The following is a 22,586-nucleotide window of genomic DNA, read 5'->3' on the forward strand; positions in this document are numbered from 1 at the left end:
TACGACCCCCACTGCCAATACCCACTAACTACATAACCATTCCTTTTTTTTTTTGCATTCTCTGTAAGTTGTTCTCCCCCCTCCCTTGTAAATAATATTTCATTGAATATAATCTCTTTCAACTTGAATGGCTCAAAATGGAGAATCTCCAAGAATTCTGCTTCCTTTACCCTTACAAAAAGGCAAGCCTAGATCCATATCTAGCTTCTTTATTTTTTGAGGTCCTTGGTCTCTATGCAAGGACTTCCACTTCATATCTTCTGTACAAAAGGTTGGATTCAGCTTCACTTAGTCATTTTTTTTTTACTATATGGACAAATTATTCTGTACTTTGGATTTCAGAATTTACAAGAGTCCCAGAAATGGACTATGCAGGGGGATGGATTAATGTGCCAAACATCTGGTATTCCTATTGCCTGAGCAGCCATACAATTGGTCCCATCCACATTCAGCTTTCTTCCTTCACTTCCTCTTTTGAATTCTAATTTTTAAGATGGAAAATTTATATATGACCGGCTTGATTAGGAAGAGATTCAAATAAAAAGTTCTGGGATTGATATTGGATGAAGGTCCCTAAGAATCCTAACATCCATAAAAGAAAAAGGGACAATGAGAGACAGCTGTGATCTGACTTGTCATGTGAGGAATGTTTGCTAAATATACATCTTTTTTATTTTTTATTTTATTTTATCAATTTCATATATACATTCACACTTATATGATCTCATAACTGTTATTAATAATATGTATTTATAACAATTTTTCCCTACAGTTGACAATATACTTGAAGATTGCTTTCTTAACATCCCATAGATCCATCTTATCTTACAACGGTCCTACTTCTTCTTCCCTCCCTCCCTCTTTCCTTCCCTCGTTTCTTCTCTCCTACTCCCCTTCCTTCCCTCCTTCCTTCCTTCCCTCCCTCCTTCCCCTTCCCTCCTTCTCTCCTTCCCTCCTTCCTTCCCTCCTGCCTTCCTTCCTTCCCTCCTTTCTTTTCTCCTCTCCTTCCTTTCCCCCTTCCTTTCCTCCTTCCTTCCCCCCTTCCTTCTCTCCTACATTCCCTCCTTCCTTCCCTTCTTTCTTCTCTCCTTCTCTCCTTCCCTCCTTCCTTCCCTCCTTTCTTCTCTCCTTCTTTGCTAGTAGTAATCTTCAGTACCCTCACCTGATTATGTCTCTTTATGAAAAGTAATCAAATGAAGCAAAGTGGTAAATATTGCAAAATAAGATAGGTAATAATACAAAATAGTCATTTTCTGCAGTTTGCAAGGCTTTCTTTCCATTGAAATGAGTGCCCAAAGTAATAGATATAAATGTACACATATGGGGGAGAGCTTTTTTGTCTGTCAGGAATGGTGCGAATCAATATTATATATTGCATGTAACTATCAGAAGAGAAATCAAGTATTAAACTTGTTTTGATCCTCCTGAATAAACAAGGCAGGAGGATCAAAAGTTGAGGTTGAAAACATCACAGGAAGATTGACCAAGGTGGTACAAGTTATTTTACTTTAAAAAAAAAAGTTTAGCTGACTTATCAAGTAATGATTTATAACAACATTCCACCCATGTTGAGTGCATGTCAGCTTCAGCAATGTAGGCTCTGCTCATAGAAAGAAAACTTTGCAAACACACATTTATTACCAGTAGTTTCCTGCCAGGAATAGATCCTACACCAAGGTATTTTTATGGGCGAGTTTCCTCTGTTCCATCAATAAGCCCCCACATCTGCTCCTGTAATTAGGCTAGCTTGCTGCGAATGTAATGTATCTTGTCTGAAATTTCCTACTGGTTTTGTGGGATTGGAATTCTAAAACAATGAATATCTTACTTTGAAAAGCATGACCTGGCCAAGCTTTGTAATTACACCTTCCTTTAGGATTGCTTTGCCTGCCTGTAGTCCTGAACCTGCTATTAAGACTGGCTTTGTACAACACGCTTGGCTAATTTCTGGCTCGGTGTATTGGGTCGCCTCAACCTTTACAATTAATTTATGGTGCATAGTGTTACATGAATATAGGCGGTTGAGTTAATTCAGTGAAACTATGGGCTCAACACACCCCTACTGAGATCAGTGAGGTGTCAGTATTCTGTTGGTATTTTTAAAGCAAAAGGCATTGTGAAGGTTATAAAGATCTATTAAGCTCGTTATTATATTATGCTGATTGAGGAAACAACCAAAATACATAGCTATTATTACAAAAAAAAAACCCACCAATGTTAACTTTACTGGATTTGTTATGGTACTTTCCTTCTCAGAAGGTATTTCATGGTATTGGACCTGGGTACTTGAGAGACCGCCTGCTGCCAATTACCTCCACTAGACCGATTAGATCCCACAGATTAGGCCTCCTCCGAATTCCATCCGCCGGCCAGTGTCGACTGGCGACTACCCGGAGGAGAGCCTTCTCTGTGGCTGCTCCGACCCTTTGGAACGAACTCCCCGTGGAGATTCGAACCCTCACCACCCTCCAGGCCTTCCGCATAGCCCTTAAAACCTGGCTGTTCCGACAGGCCTGGGGCTAAAGAGCTGTTGCCCCCCCGTCTCGAATGGTATGACTGTCGTGTTTTAAATTATGCATTGTTATGTGTCGTTTTTAATCTTTGTCTGTATCCCCCTTCCCTGGTTTGAGTTGTGAGCCCGCCCTGAGTCCCCTTCGGGGGGAAAGGGCGGCATATAAATATAATAAACAAACAAACAAACAAATTTCCAGGAGGGGAATCTTGCTGGACACCACGCAACCAAGGTGGCGCAGTGGTTAAATGCAGCACTGCAGGCTACTGCTAGATCAGCAGGTCAGCGGTTCAAATCTCACCAGCTCAGGGTTGACTCAGCCTTCCATCCTTCCGAGGTGGGTAAAAATGAGGACCCAGATTGTTGGGGGCAATATGCTGACTCTCTGTAAACCGCTTAGAGAGACCTGAAAGGCCTATGAAGCGGTATATAAGTCTACTGCTATTGCTATTGGTTAGGAAGGCTTAACCTGATAGGTCTGGATGTCCCAAATTTACCCAGCTGAAATATGGACCTGGCGGGAGAGGGAGAGAGTTATTCTGTGTCTCATCTGTTTAACTAGCGGGATTTATTTATTTGTTTGTTTGTTTCTGTGTCTGTTCTAGCACAGATTCAGGATTCACATCTGGGGATATGCTTTCTTTTTTTTCTTTTTCAAAGAATAGATGCTCATTGTTGTAGAACAAATCCCACCAAATAGATTTCAGTTTGAGGGGGAACAAAAACGCCAATTAGCATCATAGGCCAAAATTGGAAGTCATTCAGTCAGCTGATCATATGAACTTAATGTAATCAGGATTAATCCGTTAAGATTACATAGATTTATACATAGGCAAGACAATTTTGCTTTGAGATGGTAAGTATATTTGTCATCATGAAAGGCATCTCTGTCAGAAGAGGAATAATCTCCCCCCCTCCCCAGATGCAAGATAAAGAATTGTGCCTATTTTATAATAGTGCCTGTACACACACAACTGCCTAACTGTGGAAACCTTTTTAAAACTGTGACTATCAAATTAATGAAGCATTACAAGTGGTCCTCAACTTACAACAAAAATTGGGATCAGAATTTCCATTGCTAAGCAAGAGAAATGTTGTGAGTTGTACCCAATTTGCCATGCCTGTTAAGCAAATCATTGCAGTTGTTAAGTGAATTAGGCAGTAAACAGATCTGGATTCCCTCGTTCATTTTGCTTGTCTGAAGCTGACTGGAAAAATTGCAAAAGGTGAGCATGTGACACACACACACACACACACACACACACACACACACACACACACACCAAGAGCCTGCTACCATCATAAAAGCATGCTGTGTGCAAGCTTCTAAATTTTAACCATCTGATTGTGGGAATGCTACAATTGTTGTAAATGCAAAGACCAGTTGTCAGTCACTTTTTTCCAGTGACATTGCAACTTCAAACTGTTGTAAATTGAGGACTATTTATACCTCAAAAGGGACATAATTTATCTGACCTCGGGTGTTTTCAAAAGCTAAGAAGTGTCAGCCCTGAGGACTAATTGATGGAGAACTACGGGGCAGTTCCAGGAATGCTGGTTAGATTGGGAAGACCAAAAGACCAAGCCACTTCCATGACCCTGGTAAGAAAATGGCATAAAGGCCATTTACCTGGAGTCAAGTCAATCAACCGCTTTGAAATTGAGGAGAGAAGGAGAGAAGAAAGGGGGGAGGGAAGGAAGGAGGGAAGGAAGGAGAGTAGGAGGGAAGAAAGGAGGGAAGGAAAGAAGAAGAAGTAGGAATGTTGTAAGATAACATGGAGTTATGGGATGGTAAGAAAGCAATTTCAAGTATATTGTCAACTGTAGGGGGGGAAATTGTTATAAATACATATTATTAATAACAGTTATGAGATCATATAATTGTGAATGTATATATGAAATTAATAAAATTTTCTAAAGAAAAAGAAAAAAGAAAGAAATTGAGCGTTTCAGTTCTCCTATATCTTCTAGCTATTTATTGGTTCTTTATTCTTTACATCTAGCCACATTCCCAGTCAGTTGAGGGTGATTTTTCTAAAAGCCAATTCCAAATGTAAAAGGAGTTTGTATGGTTTTATAAATGGAAAGGCTAATATCATTCTGCACAATGATAACATCTTGGAAGTTGAAATATCCTTGTAAAAGTGCATATATATTTATTCTGGTTTGTTTTAAGTTAGTTGTTTGCTTCTATTCCTTTTAGCATTTATATTTATATCAAGGCTGAAGGCTTCCAGTGCAGTATGCCTATTAAAAAAATATTTTGCAACTAATCTGCCTTTTTCTTCCTTTGAGGATTGTTAATGGGAAAGAAAAAATATTTTCTGTGGAATGGCATAAATTGGATAGTCTTTTATTCTCCCCTTCTTGAGAATTACGAGGTTTTTTTTTTCCTAAGAGTTGTTTTGAAGTAGCTACTTTGCCTGTTGCAACAAGAAGCTTCGGTTGCTGGCATATTACATTTTTCCAGTAAAGTAAATTGTAACATTTCCTTGGAAAAATATGATCAAAGTCAACTTGTCTGAGATGTTGTTGACATCATAGGGTTGGCTCAAAAGACTCTTCAAAATTCTCCATCAATTATAAGAGCAGAAAATTTGAAAACTTTCTCTAATTTTTCAACATCAGCTTTCCCTATTAGGGGTGACAGTGATGTGGGGGGGACGACACCAGTAGGGAAATTTATTTATTTATTTATTTATTTATTTATTTATTTATTTATTTATTTATTTATTTATTTATTTATTTGTCTTGTATGCCGCCCACTCCCGGAGGACTCCGGGTGGCTCACAAAAGACAAGAGAAAGGGGGGAACGAGACAAAGACAACATATTAAAAACAAAACCAACATTCACAATTTCCGTGGAGGTAGATGCTTCTCAGCTCCCCCCAGCCTGCTGGAACAGCCAGGACTTGGTGGCTTTGCGGAAGGCCGGGAGGGTAGTAAGGGTCCGGATCTCCACGGGGAACTCGTTCCAGAGGGCCGGAGCTGCGACAAAGAAGGCTCTCCCCCGGGGAGTCGCCAGCCGACATTGGCTGGCAGATGGAATCCGGAGGAGACCTAACCTGTGCGATCTAATTGGTCTGAGAGAGGTAATCGGCAGGAGGCGGTCTCTCAGGTACCCAGGTCCGATGCCATGTAGGGCTTTCCTTCATGATATTAAAAAAGATTTGTCAGATTACTGCAGATTACTGGAGATATTATTTACATGAATGCTTATATATTCCTTTTGACCAATTTGTAAATAAGTAACTACAGTGATATCAGCTACACATTCTCATCCCCTCTATGAGAATTTCATTGACTTTTTAAATTAAATGCTAAAAACAAATTTCCTTGCAAAGGGTTCAAGAAGTAGGAAAACTTACAGGAAAAAAAATATTGCTTGGCACTAGTTGGCATGACTCTGTTAAGAGACCCAATATAAAAAATGAATGCTTTGTTAACCAGCAATATTTACCTTCCTGTATAAAACAACAGTGGTCTAATGTTTGACATGTCCCTTCTTTGTTTGACTTTCTAAATTGTGGTATATGCTTATTCCTCCCATTGACCAATGTTTGACTTTTTACATCACTTCCCCATGCAAAGAATTCACAATGAGCTGACCATTGGATCCTGCCGTTAGCCAAAAAACCCCCACAAACATGAACATTCAGCCAATGTCCCACCCTTATCCACACTTGTTTGCTAAGAAGAAACAGAGACACTTCTGCACGGTTTGTGACAATTAATTGGTAGCAAAGTGCCAGGTCATTCTGGCATTTTTGGCGATTATGGAGGTGAAGAGCCGAGAAGTGTAACAAGGAAAAAATTCCCTACCAATGGGAAACTGTGTTCCCCAAATCTAGCTCAAGAGTTACGGCTGCAAAGTTATTCTTCTGGTTCCTCCTGTGCTCCAGCTGAGCTAGAAGTTGAATGGTTCAGCTGCTGAAGGTCCACAGAAGCTCCTATGATGTTATGGGGAGAGAGGGGAATAGCATAAATTCCTCATGCAGAGCAAAGTCTTTGAAAGTCTTCTTTCAAAGACTGCCAAAAACAACTGAGACTGTGTTTGGAAGTCTTTGTGTTTTGGAAAAGGACGGGACGTATGAGAGGTTGCAATTTTCAATATGCTGTTCCACCAGCAGGTGAATCCAGTGCTTCAAGGATCTCTGGGACCATTTGAATGCCAAAATGTCTCCTTGGTCTCCCCTCTTTGTCACCAGTAATAAAATAAGGAAAACAGCTTGACACGTGGCCCCAAACATTTCATCTTGGCTCCAAGGGAACTCATGCTTGGAAGCTGGCCATCTGAAATTTCAATCCTGTGCAAGATGCAACTACCTCTGGGGTGGGCTGTAGCAACTGCTGTCTCTCAGCCCCATAACATTTGGAGGCAGGAAATCAAGGAACACTGCTTCTCCATGAAACCTTGAGAGGGGGGGAGAGGAGTAAGGGTATTTAAAGGACTGGGACATTGCCAGGAACTTGATAGAAAAGAATGTGGCTTGAATGTATTGAGACTGTTGGAAGGGGTGTTGAGGCAGAAGAAGCAACTGCTCCAGGATTGACCAAGTGAAGGGAGAATAGGGCCTTGTCAGGATTTGAACGTGCAGCTGTCTCAAATACCAAAGTGGCTTTTTCAGCTGATGAAAAAAAATTACAAATGGGGCTCAATTTGATCCTTGGTTTCAAGAAGTGTCACCAAGTATTTGGGCATTGGTGCTTTGTCAGGACTGAGTAAATATGCTGGGATAATGGACTGTATTTCGATTTCCATAGCGGTATTTTTTTTCTTCATCTCTGATATTTCAGTTTATCTGTGTATATTTTCTTTCGTAATCTCCATGCTGAATTATGTGTGTTTATATCTGTGTTTTAAATAATATGTTTCCTGTGTTGCTTCAGTTTCTTGAAGTTTGGACCTGGTTTTATTGGACTACCTTTTTCAGAGATGTTCATCTTATAAAATATAATTGTATATTGTACTCAAATATGTTTAATTGCAAAACAGTTGCTGTGTTGATAAAAAGTAAAAAGCATCTTATTTGTATATAAGAATGCTTAATTGGATGAGATATACAGAACTTGCCTTTGATATAATTGCATTTTTCTCTTCAAAACAGCACAGTATGTTGTTTTCCTTTATGATTTTCACCAGAATGCTAACTTGATCATCCTTTTCTTTCGAACAGTCATGTAGTCCAAATTGTAGTCCATTGTGGGGGAGTTCATTTCCATTCCATCAAAATCTATTGAATGCATAATGAATTGGTCCCTTTCTTGTCTGCTTGGGATGATTTTAGTTTAATGATATAATTACTGGTTAAACAGTTATCTAATTTTAAATATTCTAACATGATAAATTATACTTTAAATACAATTACTGTTGGTCTTCTGGTAGCAGTCTATAGGTTTAATACTGGTGTTGTTAATTTAGCCTGCATCCCGTGACTTTCTCTAACTTCTATTTCTTCAGTGTATCATTTATTTATTTGCTGTTTATTTTGATAAATAACCCAATTTGGATTTAGGCATCGATATCTTGATGGTGTGGAATTTAAAAAGAGATGTAGAATTCCCAGACTCCTTTTTTTAAAAAAAAATGGCCAACGAATGTCTAACTGAGTCATCTAGTTGTATGCTACTGATACAGAGCGGAGGAAAAATAACTTGATCAGTTGTGCTGAGTGAGCACGATCTGTTTTTCTCATTGAATTATCGTACAAGAGTTTCTCTGCGATCCAGATTGTCCTAATTTTATTTTGTTAAATTTTGCTACAGCCGCCTTTCAAGTAGCTCAAAGTTGCCTCATTATATAATTGTAAGAAGAAGAAAATTAGCCCAAACTGGTGACTTGCACATTGTGGGCAAGCAACAATGCAAAATGTAACTTACTGGGGTGGCCACATTGATCTGTCAAATTAGAGAAAAGACAACATTGATGTTTGTTGCTGATTGGAAACTTCTTGTGGAGTTTTTCCTTGAATAGGAAAAAAGTTGTGATCTATGATTTTGTTTATTAGATAAAGCAGATGATAGAAAGATGAGTCCCAATATAACTTTAGAAAGCAAGGTTAATCAACAGATAGTTTATATGTTGTGACTCAGCAGCAGTCTTCTGTGAGTCTTTTCGGGATGCAAGATTAATTATGCAGCTGGGGCTCGTTAGGGGCATATTCTGAGGATAAAAGGACGGATGGTGCCACGCCCTAGTTGCAGGAGTCAACGTTCCTTGGTTCGTTCAACATGGTTTGATCATCGGTCGTGGTTTATGTAAGATACACTTGGATAAGTGCTTTGTTTTTCTGTAACCCTGATTCGTAGAGACTTTGGAAGAAGTGCTTTGCTTTCGTTTTGTTCAACTTGTGTTGCCGTAAGAAAGATTTGTTTTTCATTCTGTTATCTGGTCAGAGACTTTATTTATGTCATTTTTGGGCTCGCAGCCAGTCTGAACCGAGAACTGATAAAGAGAGTTCCTTTTAAATTTGTCTGCCTGTCGTCTGTTTAACGAACGGTGAAGGGGGGACAGAACAGTTATATAGGTAATCTTTGACTTCCAACCAAAATTGATCCCAACATTTCTGTTGTTAAGCAAGACAGTTGTTAAGAATTTTGCCCCGTTTTATGAGCTTCCTTACCACAGTTTTTAAGTGAATCACTGCTGGTATTAAGTTGGTAACTGTGTTGTTAAGTGAATCTGACTTCCCCATTTGACTTTGCTTGTCAGAGGGTCACCGTGACATATGTGCCAGTTGCCAAGTTGATAACAGGCCACTTGTCTAAATTTTGATCCCATGACCAGGGTGATGCTGCAACAATCAAAACGATCATGTCACTTTTTTCAGTGCCATTGTAACTTCAAACGATCACTAAACAAATGGTCGTAAGTTGAGGACTACCTGTGCTTATACTCTGGTTCCTGTAAAGAAGATTGGAAGCCGTTTCTTTGTTTGTTTTTTTTATTTTTCTTCTGGTTTTTCTTTTTTTCCTTCTTACTTTATTTTAGTTTGTATTAATTTTTACCCTTGTACTTGAAAATTTCAATAACATTGGCCAAGTTTTCCATCTCTCAGGCTGGGGGGTCAAACAGTACGCCCCTCAGACAGGGTTCGCAATTTGGGAGTACTCCTGGACCCACAGCTGACTTTTGAACACCACTTGTCGGCATTTGCCCAGGTTCGCCTGGTGCACCAGTTGCGACCCTACCTGAACCGGGAGGCCCTCACAACAGTCACTCGTGCCCTTGTGACCTCTAGACTGGATTACTGCAGCGTGCTCTACATGGGGCAGCCCTTGAAGAGCATCCGGAGACTTCAGCTTGTCCAGAATGCAGCCGCGCGAGCGATCGTGGGTGCACCACGGTTCACCCACGTAACACATATCCTCCGTGAGCTGCACTGGCTGCCTATCGGTCTTCGGATACGCTTCAAGGCGCTAGTCGTCACTTATAAAGCCCTTCATGGTATTGGACCTGGGTACTTGAGAGACCGCCTCCTGCCAATTACCTCCAATAGACCGATTAGATCCCACAGATTAGGCCTCCTCTGAATTCCATCCGCCGGCCAACGCCGACTGGCAACCACCCGGAGGAGAGCCTTCTCTGTGGCTGCTCCGACCCTCTGGAACGAGCTCCCCGTGGAGATTCGGACCCTCACCACCCTCCAGGCTTTCCGCAAAGCCCTTAAAACCTGGCTGTTCCGACAGGCCTGGGGCTAAAGAGCCTTTGCCCCCTCCCTCGAATGGTATGGTTGTTGTGTGCTTTTTAAATTGTGTATTGTTTTGTTCGTCTTTTTATTTTTTATTTGTACCCCTTCCCTTGACTTGGATTGTAAGCCGCCCTGAGTCCCCTTCGGGGAAAAGGGCGGCATATAAATGAAATAAATTCCAATTCCAACATTTATTTTTTTTTAAAAGCAATAGCAATAGCAATAGCAGTAGACTTATATACCGCTTCATAGGCCTTTCAGGCCTCTCTAAGCGGTTTACAGAGAGTCAGCATATTGCCCCCAACAATCTGGGTCCTCATTTTACCCACCTCGGAAGGATGGAAGGCTGAGTCAACCCTGAGCCGGTGAGATTTGAACCGCTGACCTGCTGATCTAGCAGTAGCCTGCAGTGCTGCTTTTTAACCACTGCGCCACCTTGGCTCTTGAAAAGCAAGAATGCAAGGCCCAGATTAGTACCCAGGTTGATCACCAGATCAGCCTTGACTCAGGACCGGGATACCAAGGCAAATACAAGATCTTGATTCTTGCACGTTCTTGGTCCGATCTGAGACAGGAAGGCAATTTTAAAACTTTAGCTAGAGAAGAAGGCAGCCTAGAATCATAAAGTATTAAGGAGACATTATAGCCATCACCTTTAACAATGGAATCCAAATTTGAGCACCACTGACAACTGGATGTCTAGCCTATGTTTGAATACATCTATTAAAAGAGAGACCAACACTTTCTTAGTTAATGGGTTCCACTTTCAAAATGTTCTTTATAGAAGGTATACGATTGTAAAAATTATTAAAACTTTTTAAGAAAGGTTTAGAAACTTTGTTATTAAACATAATTAATTTTTATTTAGAAAGTGTTATAAAGATGTAATGTTGCTGTCAGCTCGACTTCATTTAGTAATCAGGGAAGAAACCACTCAACTCCATTTAGTTGAAATCAAGTGTACTTTTACTAATTATAAACGGACACTAGCAAAGCTAAGCTGAATCTGGTTAATTAGGCGCGAAAGCGAATAATATGATGTATAATTCAACCCCCTCCCCTTGGCACCCCAGTCCATAGTCCAATTATAATGCACCCAACTGTCAGGTGGGAGATAACTTCAAAAGACATCACCAGGATGGAATGCCGGACAGTTAACCTTGGCGGGAAACTCCCTTCCTCCACATGCGCAATGAGATGGTCAGGTCAGCGTCTAGAATCTTCCTCCAGCACATCATGATTCCCCTCCCAAATACCATGCCCCCCCCCTCCCCGTTGCAATGGCAGCCGAAGCAGCAGCAAAGCAGAGGCTGACAGTTGCTGGATGATATTGAAAATAGATAACAGAGTGCCATTATGTGGTTTTGCGTTAAATTTTGGAATATTTTACATAAAAAGAGGTTAAAACAATGATAGTCCATATGAAGATTGAGGTAAGATGATAGTAATACATGCAAACATGTTTGATTTAAAATATATAACTTGATATGAATTGTAGCTGATGACTGTGGAAGGGATGCACGAAAGCTCTTTGTAACCAATTGACACACTTTTTACAATGTGTAATGGAATATATTTTTGTGGTTTTTGTTGTGTTTTGCCTGTTTGTTTTATTCAAAAATAAAAAAAATATTAAAAAAATGTTCTTAATAGCTGAGGAGTTTTTCTGAACACCCAAATGGAATGCTCAGTAAGTCAAACCCATTGTTCTATGTTTTCTACTGACAGTGTAGAATAAACCGTCTTACTTAGCAATAGCAGTTCGACTTATATACCGCTTCCTAGGGCTTTCAGCCCTCTCTAAGCAGTTTACAGAGTCAGCATATCGCCCCCCACAGTCTGGGTCCTCATTTTACCCACCTCGGAAGGATGGAAGGCTGAGTCAACCTTGAGCCGGTGAGATTAGAACCGCTGAACTGCAGATAACAGTCAGCTGAAGTGGCCTGCAGTACTGCACCCTAACCACTGCGCCACCTCGGCTCTTACTTAAAGATGCCATCAAATCAACCCCCCCCCCCCTGCCCAGTTTGTTTAATCTGTCTTTACTGAGTTTAATTTCTAATTCCCTTTTAATTTTTATTTCTCTTATCTGACCCTGTTCCGGTTTTCTGAATCTTTCTTACAGTGGACTATCCAAAACTGGACTCTGTATTTAAAATGGGGTCTTGTCCATTGTGGAATAATGTGAAGCGGTTACTTCATGTAATTTGGAAAATACGGCTCCTTTGACACAGTCTAAGATTTCATTTGCCTTTTTTGCAGCCACATCACACTTCCGAATCATGTTCAGTTTGTAGCCACCTTCCATGTGCGGAACCTTTTCCACAAATACTGTTGCCAAGCCAAGTATCTTCCATCCTGTTTTGCATCTGTTCATCTTATTTTTTGTTTACGAGGTGGAAGGAGTGTTCAATTTATCTCTCAGTTTTGACTATTCAAGCTATTCTATATCATATAAATTTGAATATTTCTCTCTCCTTGAGTTAGCAATAGCAATAGCAGTTAGACTTATATACCGCTTCATAGGGCTTTCAGCCCTCTCTAAGCGGTTTACAGAGTCAGCATATCGCCCCCACAGTCCGGGTCCTCATTTCACCCACCTCAGAAGGATGGAAGGCTGAGTCAACCTTGAGCCGGTGAGATTTGAACCGCCGAACTGCAGATAGCAGTCAGCTGAAGTGGCCTGCAGTACTGGTCCCTCAGTAACCAAGAAAGAAACCTCTCAACTTCATGTTGGTGGAATTAAAAGTACTTTTACTGATTATGAATAGATAGCAGCGAAGTAAAGCAAGGTCTGGGGCAGAAAAGCGCGAAATCATGGTTCACCGACAAATGCGCGCCCGGCAAAAGCGCGCCGAGAAAACCACGGCGAGAAAACCGCGAGGTCGAAATCGCGCCCACAGAAGCGCGCCGACAAATGCGCGCCGACGAAAGCGCGCCATCAAGAAACAACGCGAAAACAACGTAATAAGCCTAATCCTAAACCTAACCCTAAACCTAACTCTTACCTTAACCCTAATCACGCTTTTGTGGGCGCGGTTTTGTCGGCACTCTTTTGTGGGAGTGCTTTTGACCTCGCGGTTTTGTCGGCGCGCATTTGACGGGTCACGGAAATCATACATATCAAACATTTGCCCAACCCCCTCCCTCCAACGACCCCCGCCCCATTGTCCAATCTGCAACTCCCTTAGGGGTCATGTGGGTAGCATCTCCAAGAAGCATCATCAGGTTGGTATGCAGGACAGTTGGCCTTGACCAGGTCCAAATATCGGCCATCAGCATGCGCAGAAGATGGTGAGAACAAAACTCCCTTTTTGACTAATCCTCCTGTACCAGTTATTCCCATCCCAAATACTATGCCCTCCCCCTGTTGCCATGATAGCCGAAAACAAGCAAGCGAAGCAGAGGCTGACATCGGCATTATATTGTGGCTAGTAAAGGCAGCTTCTTTGAATGATCTATTTTAGATATTGTTTAGATTGATAGATTGGAAAGTAGTAGGAATCATGCAGACATCTAATTCAGTTGGCTGAATGTACCCCAACAATGTCTCCTCTCCAGCCAGGGCCTCTGCAGACCATCATCTCAATCTGAGACAAAGCATAGTGGAAGTCCTCTACACCCTCATATATTTTCTGAAAGATCTGCATAGGAGAATCTAGGTATTGTTGGCCTGAAAGTAGAAAAAGCACTTTGGTCTAATGATGACAAAGTGCCAATGTTATACTTCTAATTAGAAGAACTCAGCTTTTCAAGGGCATTTAGAAAAACAGAATGAATTTGCAAGAGGAAAAAGAAAGGATAGGGATTTTTCACTGGCTGTATAATTGTTATGAAAAATTAGGGATTTGAGCAGGTGCAACTTTCATGGCAAAGTAGAATTGCTTACACTCCTTTTATTGTGCATCAGTTAGAATGAAAAACAATCAGGCATTGGCCTTTGACCATTCTTCTAGAAGGTGGGAAGAGCATAAAAAACAAAGTTCAACTTTCGTTTCAACTTGCAATATGCTGACTAAACTTTAAAGGTAAAGGTAATGGCTCCCCCGCACATGTGTGCTAGTCATTCCTGACTCTAGGGGGCGGTGCTCATCTCTGTTTCTAAGCCGAAGAACCAACGCCGTCAGAAGACATCTCCGTGGTCAGATGGCTAGCATGACTGAACGCTGAAGGCGCACGGAACACTGTTATCTTCCCACCAAAGGTGGTTCCTATTTTTCTACCTTTTTAAACGTGCTTTCGAACTGCAAGGTTGGCAGAAGCTGGGTCAAGTAATGGGAGCTCACTCCGTTAGAAGGCACTAGGGATTCGAACCGCTGAACTGCCAACCTTCTGATCTACAAGCTCAGCATCTTGCATTCAGTAATACAAGTAAATCAGTAATACAAGTAATTCAGTGATTTTACTGAATTATCTCTGTAAATGCTAACTATAACAAGAATATTATAAGCTTTTTACTGAAAATGATATTTGATCCCCTCCGTGGAAAAATGGCTAACCAAAGCTGTAAAAAGTAAGCTTTGATGATTCTAATAACTTTGTAAATCTGCCCTGGAATTCAGCTCAACTGGAAACCATTCCTAAACTAGGATTTAATTTAGGGATTTGAACCACATCCAAAATGTAAGCAATCTATAATTCAGTTTTACAAGTTTATTTAAAATCAGAACAGACTGTTAGTAATATGGATTGAATTTTATAAACTGCAAAATTATAATTTATAATTTACTTGGTAAGTTACACTGCATTGATCATGGTTGTTGGTGTTAATTTTTATCTTCGAACTTAATTTAATAGTGATTTGGTATGATAAGTTATTTACAGCTAATTTATGATGTACTGGAAAACTAGAACCTCCATATTTTAAAATTCCTTTGTATCTGTATTTTATTTTTTAAGAACAAGAATATATATGCAACCTCCTGGAGATTCCTGGATCAGTCCTCTGACCTATCTAGTCCAATTGTATGTTCTGACAATGGTTAACAACTTTATCCCTTCTTTTCATGGTTGTTAACAAATTTAATGTAAATACGAAACAAATCCCTTAGGGATGGCAAACCAGATTATTTGGCCACCCTTGTGGGGAACAGCCCAATTGATATTTTCTAGGATGTATTTGTTATTTAGTTTGTACAGCTGTCCATCTTGCATATGTGACTGTTGAGGGACATTTTTCCTATTGAGAGTTGGATTCCTTGTGGATGATGATGATGATGATGATGATGATGATGATGATGATGGTGATAGAACACATTTGGGTTGTGGCCAAACAGGGATGGGTATGATTCTAGTGTAAATTTATTCTACCCAACAAAGTGAATATCTCTTCGTGGTTTGGTTAAACCTGAAGCAGGCCTTAATAACTTAGCAATAGCAATAGCAGTTAGATTTATATACCGCTTCATAGGGCTTTCAGCCCTCTCTAAGCGGTTTACAGAGTCAGCATATTGCCCCCAACAATCCGGGTCCTCATTTCACCCACCTCGGAAGGATGGAAGGCTGAGTCAACCTTGAGCCAGTGAGATTTGAACAGCCAAACTGCAGAACTGCAGTCAGCTGAAGTAGCCTGCAGTGCTGCACTCTAACCACTGCGCCACCTCGGCTCTTGTGATCTATCGGTTTTCTATGGCAGTAAAAGCTCAGTCTCAATCATCTGCTTTTGAGAGTTTGCCTGAGACTACAAAATAAGGGTGTTGGCAAATACCCAGTGCCATGACTAGGTCTCTCTGGACCTCTGCATGCAGGAAACCCCACATTTCACATTCACATCCTGTCAGAATTCATCCTTTGCAGGATAACTGTTTGTCCCTAGGCAACCATCTTGCCTAGAGTTCCCTTAGCACCAATGTAAGTATTTTATTTACAAACATGTTAAGGGAGCTTTGTTTCTCTGTTTGGATTTCAAGCCACGCAGAAGTTTTAGAAAGGTATAATTGAATCTATTAAACCAGGTATAGTTATCTAGACCAGATAGCAATAGCAATAGCAGTTAGACTTATATACCGCTTCATAGGCCTTTCAGCCCTCTCTAAGCGGTTTACAGAGTCAGCATGTCGCCCCCCAACAACAATCCGGGTCCTCATTTCACCGGAAGGATGGAAGGCTGAGTCAACCTTGAGCTGGTGAGATTAGAACCGCTGAACTGCAGATAACAGTCAGCTGAAGTGGCCTGCAGTACTGTACCCTAACCACTGCGCCACCTCGGCTCCTATGCATACATGCATGCTTACTGTGCTTAAGAATGCATCGGTTCAGAGGAACCTGGACTTCTTTAAGTCAAAATTATGATGCGAAAGTTGAACGGAGCAGCCTTCCCCAACCTAGTTCCCTCTTGGTGCATTTAGAGATATCCAGATAAAGTCCAGAGTTTGCATCGAAATGATGAAATGTTTTTCCATGATTGTCATAAGTTCTGCTCCTCAATGCATATGTGTGTGATGTCATGACACACTACAAAAGGAGTAGAGTTTGCCGTGTGATGTTGCTGCATATGTTATTTGATGCACAGAGCTGGATGAGGATGTGTTGGATAGAATTCCCTTTGTCTTTGGCCAGCTATATTGTCATCCACTTACAACTCTCCTGAACTTTTTTTTTTTTTTTACAAAAGTTCCATTCTGATGGGAAGGTGACAGTAGTCTTCAGAGATAGCATTAGGAAAGGTCCTCCTAGAAGAACCCAGGCAAGACGGTTCCACCACAAAACCGCGTTCGACTAAAGCGCGCTCGACGAAACCGCGTACCTGACGTCATCACAGCGCGACGAAAAAAGCACGCTGTGAGCGCTAAAGCTAAAATTAACCCCGAAACCTAACCCTAACCCCCCGAAACCTAACCCTAAACCTAACCCTAAACCTAACCCTTAACCTAACCCTAAACCTAACCCTAACCCTAACCCTTAACCTAACTCTAAACCTAACCCTAACGCTTAACCTAACCCTAAACCTAACCCTAAACCTAACCCTTAACCTAACCCTAAACCTAACCCTAACCCTTAACCTAACCCTAAACCTAACCCTAACCCTAACGCTTAACGTAACCCTAACCCTTAACCTAAACCTAAACCTAAACCTAAACCTAAACCTAAACCTAAACCTAAACCTAACCCTTACCTTAACGTGAATCGGCTTGCTTTCAAAGCGCTTTTTAAAGCACCCTTTTTTCTCCGCGGTTGCTGTTGTCGTGCTGCTGATGACGTCAGCGACGCGCTTTAATCGGGCGCGCTTTAGTGGACCGCGGTTTTGTCGTGCCACGGTGACGACTGGCATGGGCTGAGAGAAACAAGGAACATCCTCTGGATTTTTACAAAGATAGGTGACCTACTCCAGCAGGAGTTTTATAGGGCACAAGGAATTGCTTCTCCTAAAAAAGAAAAACAAATGCAAAACTTTTGTAGTCGATTGGATCAAGGTGTTAACCCTTACCTTCAGGTTATTCCTCTGATTTATCAGCCTCCTCCCACCTCCCTCTCCTGTTCTACATTCAGGAAATACATGCTGTTCAAATGGGGCTAATAGAAGCTTCAGGGTCTATTTCTTAGGTCAGGAGAATGATAACAAAATGTTGCTGGGAAAAAGTTAATCCAGAATTATTGTGATTACAGACAGTCCTCACTTACTGATCACAATTGGGACTGACAGATCCATTGCTAAGTAATGCGGTTGCTAAGTGAAACATGTGACTACGCTGGACTTAGAACATTAACTGAAAGCACCACATACCATTAAGCACAACATCGTGCGACCGTAACTTATGACTTCCCGCTGGCTTCCCCACTGACTTTATTTGTCGGAAGCTGGCAGTGAAGGTCATAAATAGCGATCACAGTGCTTAATGGCCCCAAAGACACTACAACGATCATAAATATATTCTAAATGCAAAGCTCCCAGAATCCATGATTTTTTTTGGAATATTGCAAGTTTGGAGACTGATTGTAAACCTACTTCTTCAGCATAACTTTGAACAGTTGGTGAATGAGAACAGTCAGTAAGTAAGGACTACCTGTAAGGAGGGACTTGTGAAGAATCAGGAGATTCACTCAAATGAAAGAATTTGTGCAACAGATTAATTGTAGTTCTCCATGGCTGAAGCCAGACTATAATACAGTGTTTCTCAACCTTGGTGTCAGCCTCTGCTTCGCTGCTGCTTTTCGGCTGCCATTGAAACTGGGAGGGGGGGCATGGTATTTGGGAGGGGAATCATTATGTACTGGAGGATTGTTATTAGGAGCTGCCTTAGAGCCGAGGTGGCGCAGTGGTTAAATGCAGCACTGCAGGCTACTTCAGTTGACTGCAGTTCTACAGTTCGGCTGTTCAAATCTCACCGGCTCAAGGTTGACTCAGCCTTCCATCCTTCCGAGGTGGGTAAAATGAGGACCCGGATTGTTGTTGGGGGCAATATGCTGACTCTGTAAACGGCTTAGAGAGGGCTGAAAGCCCTATGAAGCGGTATATAAGTCTAACTGCTATTGCTATTGACTATCTATCTGCGCATGTGGAAGAGGGGAGTTTCCCGCCAAGGCCAACTGTCCAGCATTCCACCCTGATGATGCTTTTTGAAGACATCTCCCACCTGACGGTTGGGTGAATTATTATTGGACTATGAAATGGGGTGCCAAGGGGAGGGGATTGAATTATACATGATATCTATTGCTTTCGCGCCAATTTACTCAGACTCAGCTTTGCTTTGCTACTCATCGTTTGTAATTAGTAAAAGTACACTTAATTCTAAGCATGGGAGTTGAGTGGTTTCTTTCCTGATTATTAAATGAAAGAGCACCTGACACTTGGCGACTTTAAGTTCTTTGGACTTCAACTCCCAGAATTCCCCAGCCAGCTGGCTGGGGGATTCTGGGAGTTGAAGTCCACAGGACTTAAAGTTGCCACGGTTGAGAGACACTGCTATAATATGACATATGATGTAAAGGTACAATAAATAGTATACAATAGTAAAAGTATTGGTGGGTTGATGCTAAGGGCGTGCAAAATGTTCCATGAAACCACCATTCTGAGAAGGAAGTGACTGCAAATGCAAAACGGCTGGTTTCAGGCATCATGAGGAGTGTTCTGAGTTCAAAATGGTGTTGGTACATACTTCTATGATTTTTTAAAAAAACTGTTGTTCATCCACATTCATTTAGCCTTTTTTTCTCTTTCTTGCAGTGTGGAAGGAGACCCTCCGGGAAGCGAGGCAGGAACCATAGTGGACAATCTGGGCAGTCAACCATACCGATGCGTCCCCGAAGTGACAAAGGTTGAGCACTACGATTTAGTGCCATCGTCCTCCTCTTCTGTCTGTCACGCTCCGTCACCGGGGCTTCCGTGGGCCCAGCGAGCTCGGCTACAGCCAGCCAGCGTGGCGCTGAGGAAGCAGGAAGAGGAGGATAACAAACGATCAGCACTGTCGGACAGCTATGAGCTCTCAACGGATCTTCAAGACAAAAAGGTACCAGGTCGTAGATTGTGCTGAACCCCTTGCTTCTGGGGTTCCTGATGTGCAGGAATAAAATCCTGTGGCTCCCTTGAAGTCCAGTGAGCCAGCATTATTTGTTCTGACCCCCTCCTCCACCCAGTAGCAAATGCCGAGACAAGCTTAACTGGAATGTCACAGCACTTTATTAGCAAGCAACCAAAACCTCGGTGGCTGAAAGCCAAGCATAACAAACAGATAAGAACCTTGGCAGCAACTCAGACTTCGACAGATAACAGCTTCTCCAGCGTTAGGAATGATGTTGAATCCTGCAAAACCAGGCTCCTCCCAGTCTCTCTTTAAATACTATCTTGAGAGGAGCCTAATTACAATCATCTGGGTCCAATTATCTTTGGTAACTGCGTAGCTGCTCTCTACGTCGATCTGCCCGGTGTTGCCGGGCATCCAGGAACAATTCCCTTGGCTCCTCCCCACTGCTCCAATGCAGGACTTCAGGATCACACTCCCTTGTCTCCTCCCTTGTACCCCCAGAGATCCAGACCCTCCCCACTCTCACGGCCTTCCGCAAGGCTATTAAGATCTGGCTTTTCCGGCAGGCCTGGGGCTGTTGACCTCTTGAATGAGATCCAGCCCCACTAAGGTTGAGTGCATGTTGTGTCTTTTTTAACTTGCCTTGTCTTCTACTTTTTAAACCTTTTAGTATTCCTTTTATTGCTTTTTATGTAAGCCGCCCGGAGTCCTTCGGGATTGGGCGGCATATAAATTTATTAAACTCGAAACTCGAAACTCCTTCCCACTGGTCCAAGGCTCAGGCACCTCCTGGTGGCCAACCAGCCTCTCTGCACCCTCCTCAGAGTCAGAACCTGTCCAGGGTGCACCAGAGCCAACTCATAGGGCCCCTCCCTGTCGAAGTCTGGTGGCAGCTCCAACGGCTCCTGCTGGGCCACAACAGTTATTGTGGGGCATTTTGGGAGTTAAGCACCTGATTTGTCTGAAGGTTGCAATAAAAGATTTTGTAGATTGAGCCAATGTGGGAACTATCTATGAAACAGGAAAACCTGGCCCCACAAAAGCCCTTTAAAAGATTGAGAGAGCCAATATCTGTACATTGGAAGGGCAGACAAAGGCAGAAATCCAAAGAGAGACTGTTTAATACTAGAGCATATCCTTTGCACCGGAAAGATCTGTAGGTCAATGTTTCTCAACTTTGGCAACTTCAAAATGTCTGGACTTCAACTCCCAGAATTCCTCAGCCAGCAAGTTGGAAGTCCAGACATCTTAAAAGTTGCTAAGGCTGACCCAAAAGTGTTTTTTTCCAGAGGCAACTGGACTTTCTGGTTTTTCTTTGAAAATGTCCCAGACAGTGGTGGGTTTCAAAAATTGTTCGAACCTACTCTGTGGGTGTGGCCTCCTTTGTGGGAGTGGCTTGCTGCCCATGTGACCGGATGGGAGTGGCTTGCCGCCCATGTGACCGGATATGAAGATGCCGACGACACTTGTCAGAACCACCTTAAATTACCTCACACACAGCACTGGCATGCATAAGAATATGATGTAAACTTGTTTTTTAAAAGGCATCTTTGGTTTGTGTTAAAACAACTTCAACACACGCAATGTTCTGATTGCACCTCAAACGCAGTAGTCATCCTTACCTTTCACAGAGGCACCGAGTTTTATAAATAGGAGCATGATAGTGTAGAATAATCATATCCAAGGACCAGTGGTGGGTCTCAAAAAAGTTTGGAACCTCTTCTGTAGGTGTGGCCTGCTTTCCAGGTCCACTGGTGGAACCTCTTCTAACCGGTTCGGTAGATTTGACGAACCGGTCCTACCGAATAGGTGCGAACTGGTAGGAACCCACCTCTGGTCCCAGAGCTGAAGAAGCTTCTCGGCTGAGAAGCGAAACGTCTTCAAAGAAAAAATAACCAGAAGGTCCAGTTGCCTCTTGAAAAAGCAGCTTTGGGACAACCATGAACCTAGATGGATGACTGAGACTCTCCATAGACATTTGCCAAGGCTGAGAAACCCAGGCTTTGCATGTGCAAAATATGTGCTCTAGTATTGATATATAATATTATGCATCATAATATATAATACTTGTCCAGGTTAAGAAGCACTGCTGTAGGTCCATCCCCAGCACCTCCATTTTAATAACAAGTGATGGGAAAACCTGTCTGAAGACATAATAGCCAAGAGCCAGCATAGGCTGCACTAAAATAGGCAGGGCCGGATTTAGATGAAAAGAGGCCCTAGGCTATTCCACTTATGAGGCCCTTTCACCTCCCATTTTTAAGTTTGTAAGTTACACGAGAGACAATAAAATACATCATTACTGTGATATATATCAATATATATCAATATATATAGCTGGCCTCCCGACGGAGGGCGGCTCTGCTCTGCGGCAAAGGCAGCGAGGCCAGCCGCCTCCCCTGCTGCGCTCAGCTGCCCGGCTCGGCCCCCTCGCCCTCACCTGCCTGGCCGCTGGTGGGCTCCGCGTCGACGGGGCGGCTACTGGGAGCGGCCGCGCCTCTCGCCCGACCGCCGGTGCCGGGAACGTGGGCGGGCTCCCCAACTGCCGCGGCGCTGGAACGATCTTAACCAATACATTTTTATGTTTGTTTATTAGTCCTATGCGTAGGACTAATAAAGAGCCAAGAGCCAAGGTGGCGCAGTGGTTAAATGCAGCACTGCAGGCTACTGCTAGATCAGCAGGTCAGCGGTTCAAATCTCACCGGCTCAGGGTTGACTCAGCCTTCCATCCTTCCGAGGTGGGTAAAATGAGGACCCAGATTGTTGGGGGCAATATGCTGACTCTCTGTAAACCGCTTAGAGAGGCCTGAAAGGCCTATGAAGCGGTATATAAGTCTACTGCTATTGCTATTGCTATTGCTATTGCTATTGCGTAGAATTTCTCCTTATTTTCGGTTCAGTGTTTTAGTGTTCACTGTTTT

General features: G+C 42.3%; 1 protein-coding gene across 1 annotated transcript in view; it reads left to right on the plus strand.

The window, feature by feature from the left end:
* Positions 1 to 22,586, plus strand: part of IQSEC2 (IQ motif and Sec7 domain ArfGEF 2) — a 208,902-nt gene that overhangs the window by 156,431 nt on the left and 29,885 nt on the right. The window contains exon 3 of the mRNA XM_087710929.1: positions 19,368 to 19,650. Within this exon, the coding sequence (XP_087567055.1) occupies positions 19,368 to 19,650 (283 nt within the window). The remainder of the gene's footprint in view (positions 1 to 19,367; positions 19,651 to 22,586) is intronic.

Source organism: Thamnophis sirtalis, unplaced genomic scaffold, assembly GCF_051295495.1.
Source record: "Thamnophis sirtalis isolate CommonGarterSnake01/CBP01778 unplaced genomic scaffold, rThaSir2_p1.2 scaffold_3, whole genome shotgun sequence".
NCBI lineage: Eukaryota > Metazoa > Chordata > Lepidosauria > Squamata > Natricidae > Thamnophis > Thamnophis sirtalis.